Raw genomic sequence first — 17,242 nt, 5'->3', positions numbered from 1 at the left:
AGACCCGACATGTGGTATGTGAACCTTAGGGCCAATCATTGCTCAGAAGCTCGATTGTTGGCCTCCGCGGCCTCCCACTTTTTATGCAATCAGCTGCACCCTAGTGACTCTTGATCAATGAGTGTGGCTGCAAAATGAACAGCTGGCTGTCAGCAAATCTGTGGGATATGTTGGTACGGCCAACAACCTAGGTTGCGAGTTGGCGACTAGCGCAAATGCGCGCGGGACTTTCTTTCCGACTATTACTTTGTCAAGTTTTGCGCTTATTCGGCGATGTTTGTCCCCCTCGGGCCGCTGTGAGCGTCCTGAATGATGCTTTGGGCGCCATGTGTGATCTCTTGCGCACTTTGCTTAAACAATCAAGATCCCCTCGAATTTGAAAGAATTTTAGGCGTTGTTCATGTTCAAGTAGTGCGGACAGCGCATATAGCCAGCTCCTCACTTGACGTATTGCCAAGTACCTACACTCTTGGCAACGTACTATTCGGATTGATCAGGTTCCTTTTCTCAGTTTAATTCCAATGGCCAAAGGGAAATCCACGATGCGAAGTCCTGCTAGGGGATCGGGGCGAAGTGAGATATCGTCATCCCAATTCTTGCGAAAGCTTCGACTAACCTGATACCAAATTGACAGAAATGGTGACGGCCGACGGCCTGGATCACCCCATCAGTCTAGAGCTTTGCAAAAGGCTGAACAGATTCTACGAAGCCTTGATACTGCTTTCAAGTCTGATGCAGGCTTGTTCGCGCAATGGACAACAGCCGAACAAAGCTTCGAGCGATGTTTCTGAACCAGGAGATGATTATAGAATGACCCAGGAATGCCTCATGAATAAGCTGGCGCAGATTTGCGACAATCGACGTGGAGGCGAAACTGTCACATCTGTGGCCATCATCCGGTTACCTGACTGTTTGGTCTATGCCTTTGCATCCAACCAGAGATCTCCCAAAGAGATCAAGGAAGCAGAGACATTTCTTCTGGATCTCTTCGAATACTTGAGTAACACAAGTGCAAGTTCATCAGTTCTTATGGAAGAGGCCACTTCGAAATCGGCCACCTACGTACTAGAAAAGATTTTGGCCTTCAATCATGAGCGAGTCCACTGCTACCGCATTGGTCTGGTCCAAGGGCTCACACAGTGCATTAAAGATTGCGATAGGCGTGGATCTGTCCATGGTGAGTCTTTAACTTCAAAGATGACTTGCTGTTCTAATACCCCTTGGAGATATTACGGTCAAACAAGCATTGCTGAGGCTTCAAAGCGTGGCCGACAGATCAATGACCTCATCTAGAAACACCTCTCCTCCAGGTAATGATAAAAACTCTCCGTAATCGGAGTCTTGGTGAATCCTGCCCAACTAATCGACCATTTGCAGAGAAAACCTCGCAAGACGACGAGGCACTTGTCCGGGCAGCTGCAGATCTACGACAATCACTGATCTATCATTCCATCGTCGACAGAGGGAAACTGGGAAGGTTTGACGAATCACCACATTGGGCTGAACTACAACATTTCATCGGTCGCCTTGTCTCTTACCTGAGAGCGACTCAGACTATCTTCGTGGCGCGAAGGCGTCACCCAGAGCTTTTCGACATTGACAGCATCAAGATCAAGTTTATCCCCTCAAGCAGGCCACTGCCCAACCCGATGAACGCATTCCAGGCCGGCCTCGACCCTTTACAGCGACAAACAGTCCGCTCCGCGCACGATTTAATACCGCGAATGACGGGAGATGCGGAGATGATTGAGACTTACAGTCAATACGCGGACGAGCTCCAAGTGTGCAAGCTCGATGAGCTGATCGCGACTCAGTGCTGCAAATCCAACCCCAGAGGTTTCCGACCGATTGTGCACAGTGAGGTCCTTCTTCTAGATTGGCTTGGCAAACAGTTTGCAGAGGACATGCACTCCATCCCTTTCTACGAGGGCAACAAATATATCGGTTGCAGCAAGCCCACCTGTCGACTTTGCGAGTACTATTTCGCTGCTCACAGCAGCGGCGTCAGAGTTCGCTCACCTCACCGCAACGTATACCGAAACTGGGCTGTTCCCGATGCTTTGGTAGAGGGAGAAACCTCACGGTACAAAGACAAAATGATTGATGCGGTTTTGGTTAAGGTTCGCGAAGACGCTCTCACTGCACTCAGGGAGAAAGTATGTGTGAGGAAGAGATTCGACTCTAACACGTACTCGTCGATGCCGACATGTCAGTCGCTTACTGGCATCTCAGTCACCTTAGATGACCTGTCGTCCCGCATCGGAGGCTTGTCCATCTCGTCTCACGTGCACCCCCGTGTCTACCCGTCTGTCGCGACAAGCTTACGTGTATCTAGCAACGTTGAAGCCACTTGTAGTGTCGATGCTCAGGGGGGAAACGGCGGTAGCGATGATGAAAGTGGTGGCGTACTAGTATTCTCTGGTCGTAATAGGCGTTCCTAGAAGTTGTGTTATTGTGTCGCTGTCGCAACAGTATTCTTTGGCCTTCCGAAGCTCTAGTGGTAATAACATCGAATGTCCACGTATCCAACAGTCTTGGCCAAGGTAGTCTGTTGTATATTATCCTGATTCTTTTCAAAATGCTTCAAGTTACATGAGATACCTGATTTATCTTCATGCCAATACATGTACCTAAGGGACCTTATGAATAAATGCCGTTGAACACTTCAGGTTCCTGTTAACCCCCGTAGTGAACTAAGATCAAATGCTGTTGGTTGGCATCGCCACCTTCCTAAAGAGGTAACTGCAAAACGTAATATGTGTCCGGGATGAATTTGCGCCTTGAAAGCCTGTTTACCTTCGTTTGACGAAAACGCGCCGTTTCAATTTCTTTTCCAATTCTATACTCGATGAAGCATGAAAATTCTACTTGTCGCACAACTACGAAAAAATATCACATCACGCGTTGTTATGTCTCGTCCTTTCATCCCCGATGGCTTCGTCCACCGGGTGGAAATCCCACCAGTTCTGGCTGCGCCAAGCATCGTATTGCGAGACTATTGCTTGCTAGCGCCCTGGCATGCTCACATAAGCTTGGAGGCTCACCGACTCCACATTAACAACAGTTTGATGAAACTGACCATTAACGCACAAGATTGTGAGCGCGGATGGAGCTTTAAGAGGCAGTTGATACAACCTTGAACCGCCGGCCCGGGCTTCCAAAAAGAGAATGCACGACACCGATGGGTGGGAGCCCGGGGTATAATGTGGTGCCGCGGGGTCTGGAAAACGCCATCGACTCGACGTATACCTCTCCATATTCAGCCCCCCCTGGCCCGGCCCGCGAGCGGGGGGAACATTGAACATTTGGCGACCGCCAAGTTCCGTTGTGAGAGGTCAACGTTTTCTAGCGGACCTGAGGAAAACGCATGAGTGACGCCACGGCCCGCATCTATGCTACTGCACAGTGGCATCCTCTGTGCCCGAGTCGCATGAAATTTCAGCTGAGTGTAGTTGGATCGAACCACACGCAACCTGGGCTTCTGCGGCCAAGAGCCTGGCGCAACTCAACACGAAAATTCGACATGTTGACTGTATTATGAATGGCATATAGAATGGAGGTGCTCCGCCGGTCGTCGCAACTTCTGGTCGTCAACTCATCTGGTGGACAGGGGGTTGCCAAGGACACCCATTTTTGCATTCGTTACCAAGAACTCGAGCCAGACGCTGAGAGATTCGCACAAGATGGTGCAATTAAAGGCTCACAGTATCTTGGCTGGGGCCTACGGTGTAGTAGCTGTCGTTGCCGCTGCCTGTACATCTGATCTCCTCGTGGACGACTTCTCCAGCTCATTCACAACGAACAGAAATAATCTCGGCTCATGGACTTCAGGTAAGATACCACAAATTCATCGGGAGCGTCCGATACTTCGGTTTGAATTGCCAATGGATCTCCACAAAACAGCTGTCCAAGAGTCTCAAATGACCAACATGATGTTCGATAGATGATGCAAGCATGACCAGCATTTCCGCGACTGGTGGTATTCTAAGCTTCACTCCGAAGAGCGGTGCGTACTATTACGAGACGTTCCCCTGCCAAGCATTACAGACCGACTTGTACACACATGTCCAGCTTGACATCAAAGCACCAGTGTCAGGCGCAACCTTCACAACCGAGTTGAACTCCGCCTCAAGCTGCTCAGCGACGACTAGTTCAAAAACGTCTTTCCGAGTCACAGGTCTGACCGGCGGCTGGCAGACGCTGCGCATTCCATTGAGTAGCTTTGCTGCCGGAAATCTCAATGCCGCCTTGTCGTTTGTCGTTGGGTCGTTTTCGTCTACCCAGGAATGGCAGCTTGACAAGATATCGTTTGTCTGTGCTCAGGGCTCATCAGCAACTTCGACTTGTAAGTGATAACTAGTCGGGTTGGGATCAGTCCGGACATCATCCCGCCTATTGCTGACATAAATCTCACAGTCACTACGATTACTACGGTTACGCAGGCCCCTACAAGCTCGGTCCTATCTCCAACCCAGTCGAACAACCCGTCATGCTCGGCGCTTCTGGTAGATGACTGGGCGTCACAATCACGCCTTGATTTCTTGCAGTACAACTCACTTCTGCTGCCGACAGGAGATGACGGAACAATGCAGTCTAAGCTCGTTAGCAACCATCATATAACATTGACTCCGAAGGACACTTCTTCGTATTTCTTTACTCAGGTCGGATGCTTGGATGCTTCGAAGTATGGTGGGATCTCACTTCGGATCAATGCTCCGGCTGGGACAACATTCAAGATCGAGTTGACTTCGAAGACGACGTGTGAGGGTGAGGTGACAGCGTATTCATCTCAGACAACTGCGCAACTGGGCTGGACCTTTGACGGAACCGAGAAGCTCTACAGCTTCCCCTGGTCAAAATTCAGCGGAGTCAACCTCAGCAAACTGCGATCCATAGTTCTCGAAGCGCCGACACGCCCCATCACACTAGGCCCGCTGGCACTTTACTGCGGAAGCACCCCGACTGGTTGGGTAGTGCCCACGGCCACCACCCCAACAGGGCCAACTCAAACTGTCCCGGCACCAGCTGCTACGGTCTCTGGGCTTGTGATTGACACCTTTGCCAACGCAAACACGAACTCGCTTGGGTTCTGGCACGGTGGCGATGAGTTGGATCTTACTTGGGGTTCAAACCGCGTCACAATCGTTGCCTCCGCTCCAGACTACGCCTTCACCAGCCTAATGAGCGGGGGATGTCGGGATTTGCGCAGTCAAAGTGGATCGTACTTACATATCACCTACTCCGGTCATACCAAATTCTCCATCTCATTGCAACAGCACAACTCGCAGTGCAATGATGGTGTGGCACCATACCCTGAAACGAGAGACAGCCTGGAAGCAAGTCGGTACGCGACCACGAGCAGCGACATCTACATCCCCATCTCGCACTTCAACATCAACCTTCAGCGTGTTGCTAGTATTGCTATTAGGGGCATTTACAGCACTGAGCCAATGGTTCTAACGAAGGTTGAGATCGTTCCCTCCATCCCTTCAGGGGTGAGCATCCCCCAAAAGCTGCCCTCAGGAACCCTTGTCTTTGCCTGCACGCGGCCTAACTCTTTCGCGTTCGGCATCGACGACGGAAACCCAAAATATGCCGCCAGACTAGCTCAAATCATCCGCGACGCAGGGATAAAAGTGACCTTTTTTGCCGTCGGCGCTGTGCTCGAAAACCCCTCGACTGGGATGGCCAGCCTCTACCAACAGCTCAAGAGCGAGGGCCACCAGATCGCACTGCACTCCTACACTCATCCGAGAATGGAAGGGCTGCCCGACACTGAGAGCATCGACTGGGAGTACAACGAAGATTACAGGGTGATGACGAACCTCTTTGGGGAGAGATCAAATTACTTCCGCCCGCCGTACGGCGTCGAAGGCGCGCGCATGCGTCAACGCTGGGCGGCTGCCTCCGGATCAGACAATGCCTACCTTATCAACTGGAGCGTCGATGTGCAGGACTGGTTGTGGGCCGAGACGAGCACGCCAGAGAAGCAGGTTGATTCATTCAACGCCGATGTTGCCAAGGGAGGGAACTTGGTGGTCATGCACTTCTCGTACAACACAACGGTCGAGTACTTCCCGGAGTTCATCAGGCAAGCCAAGGCTACTGGTAAGCAGATTATGAGAATTGATCAGTGTATGGAGGACCCAAACGCACCTCCACTGTGATCGCGGAGATGCTGGCGAGGGGGCGGAGACCAAGGGGGTTAAGGGAATATTGTATATTCTGACAACAGCCTTCTTATTTGTAAACTTCCTATCCATACACGTAGCATATGATTGATAGGTGATCAAGACTGGCAGTTATATGAGTGCCTTTATTCCATCCGTTGGACGAGCTGTCTATCTCGTGGAAATTCGCCCTCGCTAGTATGCGGAAGGATACAGTCGAGGCCTTTGTCATGTGGCGGTGATGCCGATGGAGCTGATCGACTCAACGAGCCATGACCGCCACTATTCAAGCGACCTATGAACCTGTCGGCTTGTCCTTCGTCGCTAGTATGCAACTAAGAATAGATTTCTCCCATGTGCCAGGAATTGGATGTTGAAAAAATTATCCTGTGGCTGGATCGTTGGCCGAGTTTGCTACAAGTTCTACGGTGGGGCTGGGAAACTTGAGGTCCGCACAAGAGCGAGGGAAATGAGTGAGGATCCACGTTCCAAGATAGACACGCCGATGATATGACCTGGACAAGCAAAATCGAGGTTACGTGATTGTATCCTTGCAAACTTGGTATAACATTCAATTGGTACATAAGGAAGGTTATAGATTATGGTTGCAACAGATAGTTGATAACCTCGCCCTTTGTCGAAAAAGACGTAACCGTGCAAGGTGGCAGTGCTCTTTTGAGCACATCCCCACAATCAAACGACGCTAATGCAGCCGGATGACATTTAAGCTTGGCTGTGATACCCTGCCGTTCGGCAAGGATCTTGAGTTTAAATTTTGATGCAGCTTGATGACACTGACGGCATTCCGAACTTAGCCCGCCCCTGCCAGTGTTCTATTGCGCTCAAAGAATAGTCGTACCCCTTAGGCTACTCGAAAGTCTTCGTCCCTCGTTCATCTGGCAAAGGGCATGTTTTCGGTGTATGAAGTCTATTGTCTGAATGATGAGACTCTGATGTGCCTTCTTCAGCGGTTAGTCTTCAGTTAACATCAAGGAAGACCAGTCCAGTGACCAAATCCAAAGAAGATTGTAGGAGAAATTTTATCGATATGGCGGTACCGGCTTAGCGTATGCTCGCTGTTGGTGACTGACCCAGTCGTAAGTTGGCGACCAGGGGTAGCCTTGGTAGCATCTGGCGATGTCAGCCAAAAATGGGGCCTCTAGGTATATCGTAATTACTTTCTACTCGGACGCACACGGCATTACCAATCATGCTTAAGTGACTGAGACCTTAAGACTTGTGGTCTGGGGCTGACGCGTGGCACTTTGATGATATCGGCCCTTTCGGATGGTGAACTGCCTCATTCGAATATGACATCAACGTCGATCCATGATGATGAATCGCAATAGAACCGTTTCTAGAACGCTGGGTATAAATCAGAGAGGGAGCGCCGTGGACGAAGCTTAGTTTCATCCAGATCATACCATCCTCATCATCAGGTTCTGTCACTGCCTTACGCGTCAACCCACCTTAGATAAACACCATGAAGATCTCTGGAAGTAGCACTGTTGCGCTGGCTCTCGCGGGCACGAAGGTAGCATCCGCTCAGAACCTGTCTTATGGAGCCGACAACTTCTACCGCAGCGACATCGTGACGGTGCAGCCTATCACCTTCCCAACTCAGAACCAGTTCACCGTCGCTGGCAACCTCTTCATCCGCAACAACGCCAGCCGTCCACTCTCTGCCCCAGCCATCGTCGTCGGCCACCCCATGGGCGCAACCAAAGAGCAGAGCGCCAACCTCTACGCCACAAAGCTCGCCGAGCAAGGTTTCGTCGCCATCTCCATTGATGTCTCTTTCTGGGGCGGCAGCGAAGGCGAGCCACGCAACGCCGTCTCTCCAGACCTCTACTCAGAGGCCTTCAGCGCAGCAGTCGATTACCTCGGCCTCCAAGACTTCGTTGACCGTGAACGTATCGGTGGTCTGGGCATCTGCGGTAGCGGCAGCTTCGTCATCAGCGCTGCCAAGATTGACCCCCGCCTCAAGGCCATCGCGACTTCTAGCATGTACGACATGGGATCTGCCGCCCGCAACGGTTTACGCCACGCAGTGAGCCTCGAGCAGCGCAAAGAGATCATTGCTGCAGCTGCGGCGCAGCGCTGGGTTGAGGCGGCTGGAGGCGAAACTGAGTACACTGGCGGAACCCCCCACGTGCTGACCAACGCGTCGACGGCGGTTGATCGTGAGTTCTACGACTTTTATCGTACCCAGCGCGGCGAATTTACTCCAGAGAACACGACAGCGAACCTCACTACCCACCCTACTCTTTCCAGCAACACCAAGTTTATGAACTTTTACCCATTCAACGACATCGAGACGATTTCGCCGCGCCCGTTGTTGTTTGTCTCGGGCGACCAGGCTCACTCCCGCGAGTTCAGTGAGGATGCCTACGCACGTGCTGCTGAGCCGAAGGAACTCGTTTGGGTTCCTGGTGCGGGACATGTTGATCTCTACGATCGTGTGGAGCTTATCCCCTTCGATAGGCTCACCCAGTTCTTCCAGAAGAACCTGGCTGCCAACGCAACGAGCTTGAGGGCGCAATAGAATACAAAGTTCGGAAGTACAGGTTGAAGTCGCTCGCGTCTATGAGTCATAGGTTCTAATGAGATATTCGCTCGATGGAGTGGCAGAGTTGTAGAAAGGAGGGGGAAATCTTATGTCAGTGTGCCAGATGCTTGGTATGTAAGTCAACCTGAACTGCGGGATTTCTCTGCCATGGTATAGTAGGTTAGATTACAAGTAGTTTACTTCAATTTCGTCAAACCTAGGCTTACATAAGTTCTTTCACATGGAACCAAGAAGCGAATCATTCTCTGTGTCGTTGCTTCGCGTGCGGCTCGTGACCGCCGTGAGCCGGCACTCATTACCCATTTTCGGTGTTGCTGACCCGAAGCAAAAGTCCGGGCGTTATCGCGCATATCCCCAGTTCCTCAAGTTTTATTTACCAGGTATCTAGGCAGAGAACCAAACCTGGCTGATAAAAGTTCAACCTGAAATTTGCGACAAAGGCATTGTCTAGGTAGGGGGCTTAATCCTCTGTCTAATTCCTCCTTTTACCCTCATTACTGCTTCACTTACCCAAGGTCCCTTAAGGTAAGGTACTCACTTCTCATCGACGCCTTTCTGCACTGGTATATACAGCCAATCTAATATGTTTGAGTATTCACTGTCATTCGAGCGCTATTTGGGCCTCATCAAGTGATGATGTGCTGTTAACCTGGCGGCTGGAAGATCAATCAAAAGGTCACGTGGGGTACTTGGCCACTACTTGGAGGAGACAACGGAGAGACTGTTTTTGGGCCTCGGTAAGGTTTCTGCACAATTGACCATCTGCGGACAAAAAGAGCAAAGAGTAAATAGCTTCGTTGCCGGCAAAGCCTGACAATTTTCTCACGCGAATTTGTACCCTTCATCCGAATTAACCTGAGCAGTTCATCACAATGACGAGGAAGGCCCACGCTGGAGGAGAACTTCCCCGCAGCGATTGATCGCCGATCTCCCGCACATTTGGGGACATCCATGCCCCCCTCATGCGGGGTAGCTGTCCTGATTGGGGAAGAAGCTGCCCCTGGCGACGAACGCCTTCGACGTCATCACCCGGTCATTGACGCCGGAGCTTTCATTCCAGCCCGGTCTGGTTCCTCCTTCATCCTCCACTCTCCCAGGCCATTGGCACTTGCCATGTCACTTTTCAGCTCTTTGCAGATGGCAGGGGCGACAGGGGTATGGTTTGCGTGAGTCCGGCAGGCGGAAGGAGCTCCTTCGCCTTGGTCTTCAGCTGCACTTGCCGTCGTCATTTCGACTCCAATTGCGTTTGAAGCACGTGTGACGAGCTTCGCCCCTGCCCATTTGTCCTCCGTCGCCGGTCCGACGCTAGCCATAGGCGAGAGGGAGGAGGCAATTGAGAATTCTTTCTCGTCCCTTCAAAATCTGCTATTTGCTCTCTTCTTTTCCAATTTTCCCATTGACCTACTACTTCCCGATACCAACTTCCAACCTTTCCTCCTTCAATTCTCCCAACTTTGAAGTCGTTGATCCTTCCAACTGTACACAACTTGCCATAATAATACCATCCTTTCACCAGACCGCCAAGATGATGTCCGCAAGACCCCTCGTTCGCTCGACGCTCCCCAGAGCTACCCGGGCTGTCCGCGCACCCCGCCAGCAGCTCCGTTTCCAGTCGACGACCGCCTCATCCTCAACAGGCGGAACCAGCTCTCACTTCGGAGCCGGTGTCGCTGGTGGCCTTGCTGGTGCTGGTATCTTCTACGCCCTCTACTCCTTCACCCCCGCTGGTCGCGCTGCCTCCAAGGTTAACAAGGCCGCCAAGGAGGCCGAGAAGAAGTACACAGCCGCCGCCCAGAAGCTGCAAGAAAACACACCCTCTACCGATGAAGCTATCGACTACATCAAGCAGTTCGCTTACTCCTATGTTGGCTGGATCCCTGGTGGCCGCTCCTACGTCGACTCTGCTTTCAATGACTTCGAGACTGTCCGCAAGAACCACAAGGAAGAGGCCGACAAGATTGTTGATGATGCCTACAAGCAGTTTCAGGAGGTCGCCAAGGCCGGCCTGAGCCTCGAGGCCGTCCACAAGGCATACGAGGTCCTCGCAGACATCACCCAGAAGCTCGCAAGCCTTGGAGGTGACGCCATTGGGGACATCGTCGACAACCACCCTCAACTGAAGGAGAAACTTGGAGGAAACATTGACCAGCTCAAGGACTTAGGAGACAAGTACGGCCCCGAGGCCAAGAAGCAGGTCGACGAGACATGGAAGCAAGTCAAGGACGTCTTGGCTGGCGGCTTCACTGCCAGCAACTTCGACAAGGTGCGCAAGCTCATCGAGGAGAAGATTCAGCAGGTTCAGAAGCTCGGCGACGAGGCTTGGAAGAAGGCGCTCGAGGAGGCCAAGCCCTACCTTGACAAGAACCCCAAGGTCAAGGAGCTGATTGAAAAGAATGCCGACGCGCTCAAGAAGGGCAACGCCAAGGAGCTATTCGAGAAGGCGAAGAAGGCTACCGAATCCGGAGACCTTGGAGGCCTGGAGAGCTATGTCACCGATGCCGTCGACAAGGCCAAGTCAAAAGGCTCTCAAATCGGTGAGAGCTTTGGTCTCGATCAATACTTTAAGATGATCCCCGACGGAGACAAGATTATCCCCAAGCTGAAGCAGCTCCGCGAGGTCGCAGACAAGCACAAGGAGGAGGGAGAGAAGCTCTTCAAGGAGACTATTGAGGAGGTAAAGAAAGTCCTTGAGGCTAAGTCGAAGAAGGCGGAAGAGATTGCCGAAAAGGCCAAGAAGGACGCCAAATAAGGGACTCGTCTCCGGATCCATACAATTGATACCCCCATCAAGACGTCTCGATGGACTACGACTTGTACCATAATACTTGAAGAGCATTTCCTGTGTAGCAAAAGGTCAATGGTTGGGATCACCGCCATTTAATCGCCCATGGTTCTGTGAAGTGTGAATCTGTATTGAGACATTATCTGCTTAAGTATTAAATGTGCTTCGCACCCGTTCTCCGAATTCAAATATCCTGTGGCTTGTACAACACCCGCTCTTTCAGCAATCGAGGTGTATCTGGGTCATGGCTAGGAAGAACAACCACATCACTCTGTTTCGCAAAGGCCTTGATCTTTCGCAAGCTGTCCAACGCCGACATGGGGTCGTCATTGATACCATCCGGCTCTTCCTTATCCAGCAAATCGATACCATAGCTCGCGTCCCCAAGCAAGCAGTACGTCGATGTTGTTCCGTCCTCGTTATCGCCATACACGACTAGCGAAATGTGGCCGGGGACGTGACCGGGTGTATGCACCGCCACAACCTTCCCATCAGCCGTGATCCGGCCAGACGTCTCCCACGGCCCCACGGCCCCGGCCGAGAAATCCACAAGAGTAGGCTGGAATCCTTCCGGCCAGTGCTGTGGCACGCACCCCGCAAGCGTCGCGGTCATGGGGCTATTCCCAAAAGCGGCCCAGTGCTCCTTGCTCACGAACACAGGAACGTCCGGCGCAGCAGTTTTCAGAGCCTTCAATCCGCCAGCGTGGTCGCCGTGGAGGTGACTCAGCACGATGGCCTGCAGATCGCTGGGCTCCACACCGAGACGCTGCAATTGCTGCACGATGCCGTCTTCAGGCTTGATGTCCACGCTGCTGAACATCTTTGTCGGGGATAGGTAGGGGAGGTAGCCCGGGTCATTGAAGCAGGGAGACTCGCCCGTGTCGAAGAGGATTGGTCCGCCTGGGTGGGCGATGAGGAAGACGCCGATGGGGAGGGGTTCCGTCCATTGGCGGTTTGCGATGCAGCGGAAGCGGCGCAGGGTGACGAATTGGTCGAGGTAGGATTTTACCGGTTGGCTTTTCATGGGGAGTTTGATGCGGACTGAGCCGGTTGAGAGGAAGGTCAGGCTGACCCTCTTTTGTGCGTCTGTACCCATGTTGGAGGTTGTGTTGGAGGTGATTGATAGGTCTGATGCACCACAGATTGTCAGAGGTAACGATTGAGCCGTGGACCGTCTGGACTTTATTCGAGAGGTTTCCCTTGATGTTCGACTTTGAGATTTGAAGCTTTCGATTCGTAAGCTGAACGGCCTACGCCTTTGTGTGCCGAGATCCCACATGTACCGAATGCCGGTTGGCGCCCCTTTCAATCCCGGCTCTAAGCCAAAGTGGATCAGCTAGCGACACAAGGTTGCCACGAGCAATTTCTAGACAATGGGGTTTGCATTGAAGAATATTTGAACTGTATAAGGGACTCCCCATTCAAGTTGTACCGTCTTTACTGATGGTGGTTGGAACACTTGAAACGTAGAAGCTAAGGTAGAGAGAAGAAGGAAACCCAACTGATGTGCACGCATCGTCAAGATCTCACTCATATTACCTTATCTCTCATCACCATCAGGATCATTCAGATACCACGTTGAATCAGACCCATCAAGCTCCTTCGTCGATATCCCATTCCCTAGATACGCGAACCGATTTCTTTTCCTCTCATACACATAATCCCAATCCTCACCTCGAAAGTTCTCCAACATGTGGAAAAAGTGGATTCTGCTCCCGGGATGCAGCGCCGTGACGGGTCCATCCACAGCACCACCTTTGAACCAGGACCTGCAGGACCCTGCCCACGCTGTTCGCGGCATGAAGGCTTGGGTATGTTCGTGAAGCTCATTGACTGCGTCGAGGCTGGGGCTGATGGATTTGATGCCCTCAGTTTGGCATTTCTTGATGATGCCGGCGATGTATTTTGCGAGCAGCTCGGTTATCGTGAAGACACTGCCATGACCGATTGGGGCATTTGGACCGAGGAAGACTGGATTATCTGTTAGCAGAGTGAGGGGTATATGATTATACTACCATATATGAACTTACCAAAGTAATTAGGCATCTCGGGAACCGCGCAAGACATGTAGGCTTTCGGGATATCCTTGGCCCAGATATCCTGGAGATTTGTAGACCGCCGTCCAATAATGGGAAACCGCGGGCGAAACGAGACATCGAATCCGGTGGCACACACGATGGCATCAACCGCAATATGTTCTCCGGATTCTGTAACCAGGCCATCCGTGACTACGCGAGCGATTCCTCCCGAGATGACTCTCGCATTGGGTTTCGTCAACGATTCTAGGTACCCCACGCCTGGTGTCATCCGACGACAACTAATAGGAAACTTGGGGATCAGGATATCGATCAGTCTCTGGTCGTCGTTGAGTGCTGATTGCATGTATTGAGTGACACCTTCTGTTGCTTGTCGGTGAGTCTCCGAGTCTTTTAATACCTAGAGCCTCATAGTTAGTGGAAAGTTCAGAAAAGGGAAGATTGGGTCACCAACGAGGAAGAAATTGTTGTTAACTTGCTCCTCTATGGCCTTTACGAAAGACTTGTAGAGTGCAGGATCCGATTTGAACTTGTCAATCTGAGCTGGCGTGAAGTTCTCATCATCGTCCAACTCGATCTGCTCCATCGTTTGCTTTGCTTTGCCCAGTAGCAATGTCTGAACCCGAGGCGGCATAATCCAAGTTGGTCCCCGAATAAAATGAATCATTTCCTTTGCGTCTTTCCCTGTTGGGTCAGTCTTTTCATGGCATGCAACTGAAACTTTCCAGAACTCACCTCTTTGTACAGCTGGAACGATCTGAACACCAGATGAGCCATTGCCTATGATGGCGACTCTTTTCCCTTTCCAGTCAAACTTATCATCCCAGTCGGCGCTATGAAGGAGGGAGCCGGAAAAGTCGTGCAAGCCGGGAATATCTGGCCACTTCCAGTTGCTGTACCAAGGTCAGCGTTAGCAGCAACAGCACTCGAATTAAAATCGTAGTGAGTTGACAAAAGGCGTTTGCGTACTTGAGAATACCACTCGCGTTCAGCAGAAACTCGCAATAATCCTCAAACTCCACACCGTCCTCCAAGTTCTTCACCCTGACCGTCCATCGCCCAGCATCTTCATCCCAGAATGCTCCTGTCACGAGATGATTAGTCTTGATCTGGCGCCGTAGGTCTTCGCCGTCACACAAGCGGCACAAGTACGCCTGAATCTCTTCCGCCGGAGACAGAAAGCTGCTCCACTCTTTATTCGGCTTCCAGGAGAATTGGTAGTTGTGCGAGGGTATATCGCATTTGCATCCCGGATAGCGGTTTTCGTACCAAGTACCTCCAACTTCGGGGTTCTTCTCATAGACAATGTGTTCGAAGTTTGTGAGTTTCTGACGAAAGGTGCGGATCATGTTGAGGCCGCTTGCGCCGCTGCCGATTGTGATGATGCGGACCCTTTTTCCTGTTCCTAGGGGTTGTTCGACGACTACGTAAGGCTCAGCAGGCTTGGGATCTGGTGTTCGTGAGTTCCCAGGTCCGAGATGCTTGCTGATCTGAGTTATGCGCGAGGAAGCCATGTTGATTCTCGGTCAGATGGACACTGGGATAGGGCGTTGGTTCAATTAGAGCGCTTTGCCTATCGGGGAACCTGTAAGCAACTGTCACGCACTAGGCTTCCAAGCAAATGAGAGTGGACTCAAAACTGTTTTATACGAGTATGCATGTCGCCTGGATGTGCTGGTATGATCACAGCAACAGGCCGTACTGCTGTGATTGCCAGCACGATGATGCCTCGGATTCGGCGTCGAATGCTCACCGTAGGCATAATCAACCCCAATCAGCTTAGATGTCAATGGATCGCATCGCTTATTACCCAACATGAGTTCCCGAGCAATAGTGGGCCTTCATCTTCACGTCTAGGAGAGAAGCGCCGGCACTCTCGGTACTCGGCACATGGCATTCGGCACTCGATGCCCCGCAAAATCAGGGTCAACGCTCTACAAGATTCGGCAAATACAGAGTCTAGGAAAAAGAAAATACAAAGACCACGAAAGTCTTACACTCCGCCATACCTGAAGGCCCATGTAATCTCTTGCGGATGAAGCCGCTGTCACTACACCCGACCCTAAGCATGCTCGTCCGAGCGTAATCCCCGCATCTACTGTCTGTTTCCTCCCGTCTCGACGGCAGCGCAAATACTTGCGCTCTAACACCTATTCATCAAGTCGGGCGGTGTATGATCCACGGAAACACCCATGCTGGTCATAGTCTGAATTTCTACGTGATGTCCTCGCACGAGATATACGGATTTCGGCCATGAATAATCCGAGATCCAAGACCTATCAGGAGTCAATCGCGTCATGTGTTTGGCAACACCTTGCTCCAGGAATTTGATAGATGACTTCCTCTCCTCGTGCCTCCTAGGCTGCATGAAGGCCAACTGAGATACGTCAGCCTTTTGTTCCTCAAAAGGAAACTTCACAATCTTCAAGTCGACCTTAATCCCGAGAATAGCAGCAGGTACGGCACACCCTTATTCCCCAAACGCCAAGTGCGCATTAAGGCCAGCACCATGATCAACACGAATCAATTCTCAAAGGACCCCGCTTCATCGCCTGATCCCAAGTAGAGTGCTTTGATGCATCTCTACAATCTTTCTGTCTAAAATAGACCTTTATTGGGTTTATTAATCATATGGTAAGGTAGGCCACATCCTGTTGTTCGGTGAGCAACCCAGGTCTGAGAGGCATTTTCTTCATTTGAGCTCGCGCCTAATTTGAAGCCATGTAAGACCAGATTTTTTTTCCCACCTTTGGAGAGGGGTGGAACGATGATGGCTGCATTGGTTGATTGACTACATGGGCAACAGCACACCGGAAATCAGCATGAGTATTCCTTTCCAGAGCCTTGGATTCGATGAGTCTCTGTCAAGTGTCCCTGCCATCGGATGGAAACTTGCGTAATCTGCTCACGTTTGTTGTATCTTCGTGTACAATTAGGACATCTTTGCTCTTTCTTCCTTTGTGGTACCCCTGACTTTGGCAAAAATATCGCTTGCAACAGCCAAAGCTTCTCTGCCGGCCGGAACGCCGCAGTAAATCATCGCATGCCGGCAAGTCTCTACAATCTTCTCTTCAGAAATACCAAGGTTGAGTGCTGCCGCGATATGTATGCGTAGTTCTGGGGTCCTGTTGAGCGCTATCATCATGCCAATGTTGACCAGAGACCTCTCCTTAAACTCGAGTCCGGGACGAGCATAACTAGAGAAACACACTTCCGCAATGTATTCGGCACTGACTTTGCTTGGAAGATCGTCGCGCTATCACTCTTCTCTCAGCTTTATCCCTTGCACGGTATTGTAGTGTAATGGTTTACCTACTGCTTGCTCTTGAATGGCGCTAAGAAGTTTGGCCCCCAAGAAGGCTTGAGCCATTTGGGCACCCTGTACCAGCCTTTCGCTAGGTTCCGACATGATCTTGTTGCAGTCTTGAATTCGTGATGGTTTTCTTGAAAGCTAGTATGTGGTCTGAAGTATGTAGTTGTAACGGAAGCAGCAAATATTCCACCTTCAATCTTCAATCCGATCTGCTGGGATCCTTCTCTGTTAGCCGTCCTATGTACAACAAAGGGAAAGCTCGACTAGGTCTTAAATAGGTGGTGACATCTATATTAAAACTTCTTCTATCTCAATCCGGAAACCGAACATAAGAGCGAACGGTGCAGTGCCGAGAGCCGAACTGCCGGAAGC

At 51.3% G+C, this 17,242-nt stretch overlaps 6 protein-coding genes across 6 annotated transcripts; 4 read left to right on the top strand and 2 right to left on the bottom strand.

Moving 5' to 3' along the window:
* Positions 1-636: 636 nt before the first annotated feature.
* On the top strand, positions 637-2,241 carry CCOS01_14761 (uncharacterized protein; the record flags this gene model as incomplete). The annotated part of the gene is made up of 3 exons (XM_060462904.1): positions 637-1,177; positions 1,378-2,156; positions 2,233-2,241. 3 exons carry the CDS (start codon positions 637-639, stop codon positions 2,239-2,241), a joined length of 1,329 nt encoding a protein of 442 aa, XP_060306735.1.
* Positions 2,242-3,554: 1,313 nt separating this feature from the next.
* Positions 3,555-6,167, top strand: CCOS01_14760 (polysaccharide deacetylase; the record flags this gene model as incomplete). Its single annotated transcript, XM_060462903.1, has 3 exons — positions 3,555-3,831; positions 3,944-4,345; positions 4,417-6,167. Coding segments are annotated over 3 exons (2,430 nt in total), but the record flags the coding sequence as incomplete, so codon positions are not given.
* Positions 6,168-7,653: 1,486 nt separating this feature from the next.
* On the top strand, positions 7,654-8,715 carry CCOS01_14759 (uncharacterized protein; the record flags this gene model as incomplete). The annotated part of the gene is made up of 1 exon (XM_060462902.1): positions 7,654-8,715. One exon carries the CDS (start codon positions 7,654-7,656, stop codon positions 8,713-8,715), a length of 1,062 nt encoding a protein of 353 aa, XP_060306733.1.
* A 1,549-nt stretch (positions 8,716-10,264) lies between these two features.
* Positions 10,265-11,488, top strand: CCOS01_14758 (uncharacterized protein; the record flags this gene model as incomplete). The annotated part of the gene is made up of 1 exon (XM_060462901.1): positions 10,265-11,488. One exon carries the CDS (start codon positions 10,265-10,267, stop codon positions 11,486-11,488), a length of 1,224 nt encoding a protein of 407 aa, XP_060306732.1.
* A 217-nt stretch (positions 11,489-11,705) lies between these two features.
* CCOS01_14757 (monooxygenase) lies at positions 11,706-15,071 on the bottom strand (the record flags this gene model as incomplete). The annotated part of the gene is made up of 6 exons (XM_060462900.1): positions 11,706-12,649; positions 13,196-13,492; positions 13,552-13,957; positions 14,012-14,241; positions 14,293-14,450; positions 14,527-15,071. 6 exons carry the CDS (start codon positions 15,069-15,071, stop codon positions 11,706-11,708), a joined length of 2,580 nt encoding a protein of 859 aa, XP_060306731.1.
* Positions 15,072-16,489: 1,418 nt separating this feature from the next.
* On the bottom strand, positions 16,490-16,966 carry CCOS01_14756 (4-carboxymuconolactone decarboxylase; the record flags this gene model as incomplete). The annotated part of the gene is made up of 2 exons (XM_060462899.1): positions 16,490-16,813; positions 16,874-16,966. 2 exons carry the CDS (start codon positions 16,964-16,966, stop codon positions 16,490-16,492), a joined length of 417 nt encoding a protein of 138 aa, XP_060306730.1.
* Between the last annotated feature and the right edge of the window lie 276 nt (positions 16,967-17,242).

Source organism: Colletotrichum costaricense (genome assembly GCF_030867565.1).
Source record: "Colletotrichum costaricense strain IMI 309622 chromosome Unknown Scaffold_21.1, whole genome shotgun sequence".
Lineage (NCBI taxonomy): Eukaryota > Fungi > Ascomycota > Sordariomycetes > Glomerellales > Glomerellaceae > Colletotrichum > Colletotrichum costaricense.
The sequence above is the reverse complement of the archived record's forward strand: the minus strand, read 5'-3'. Positions and strand labels throughout refer to the sequence as shown.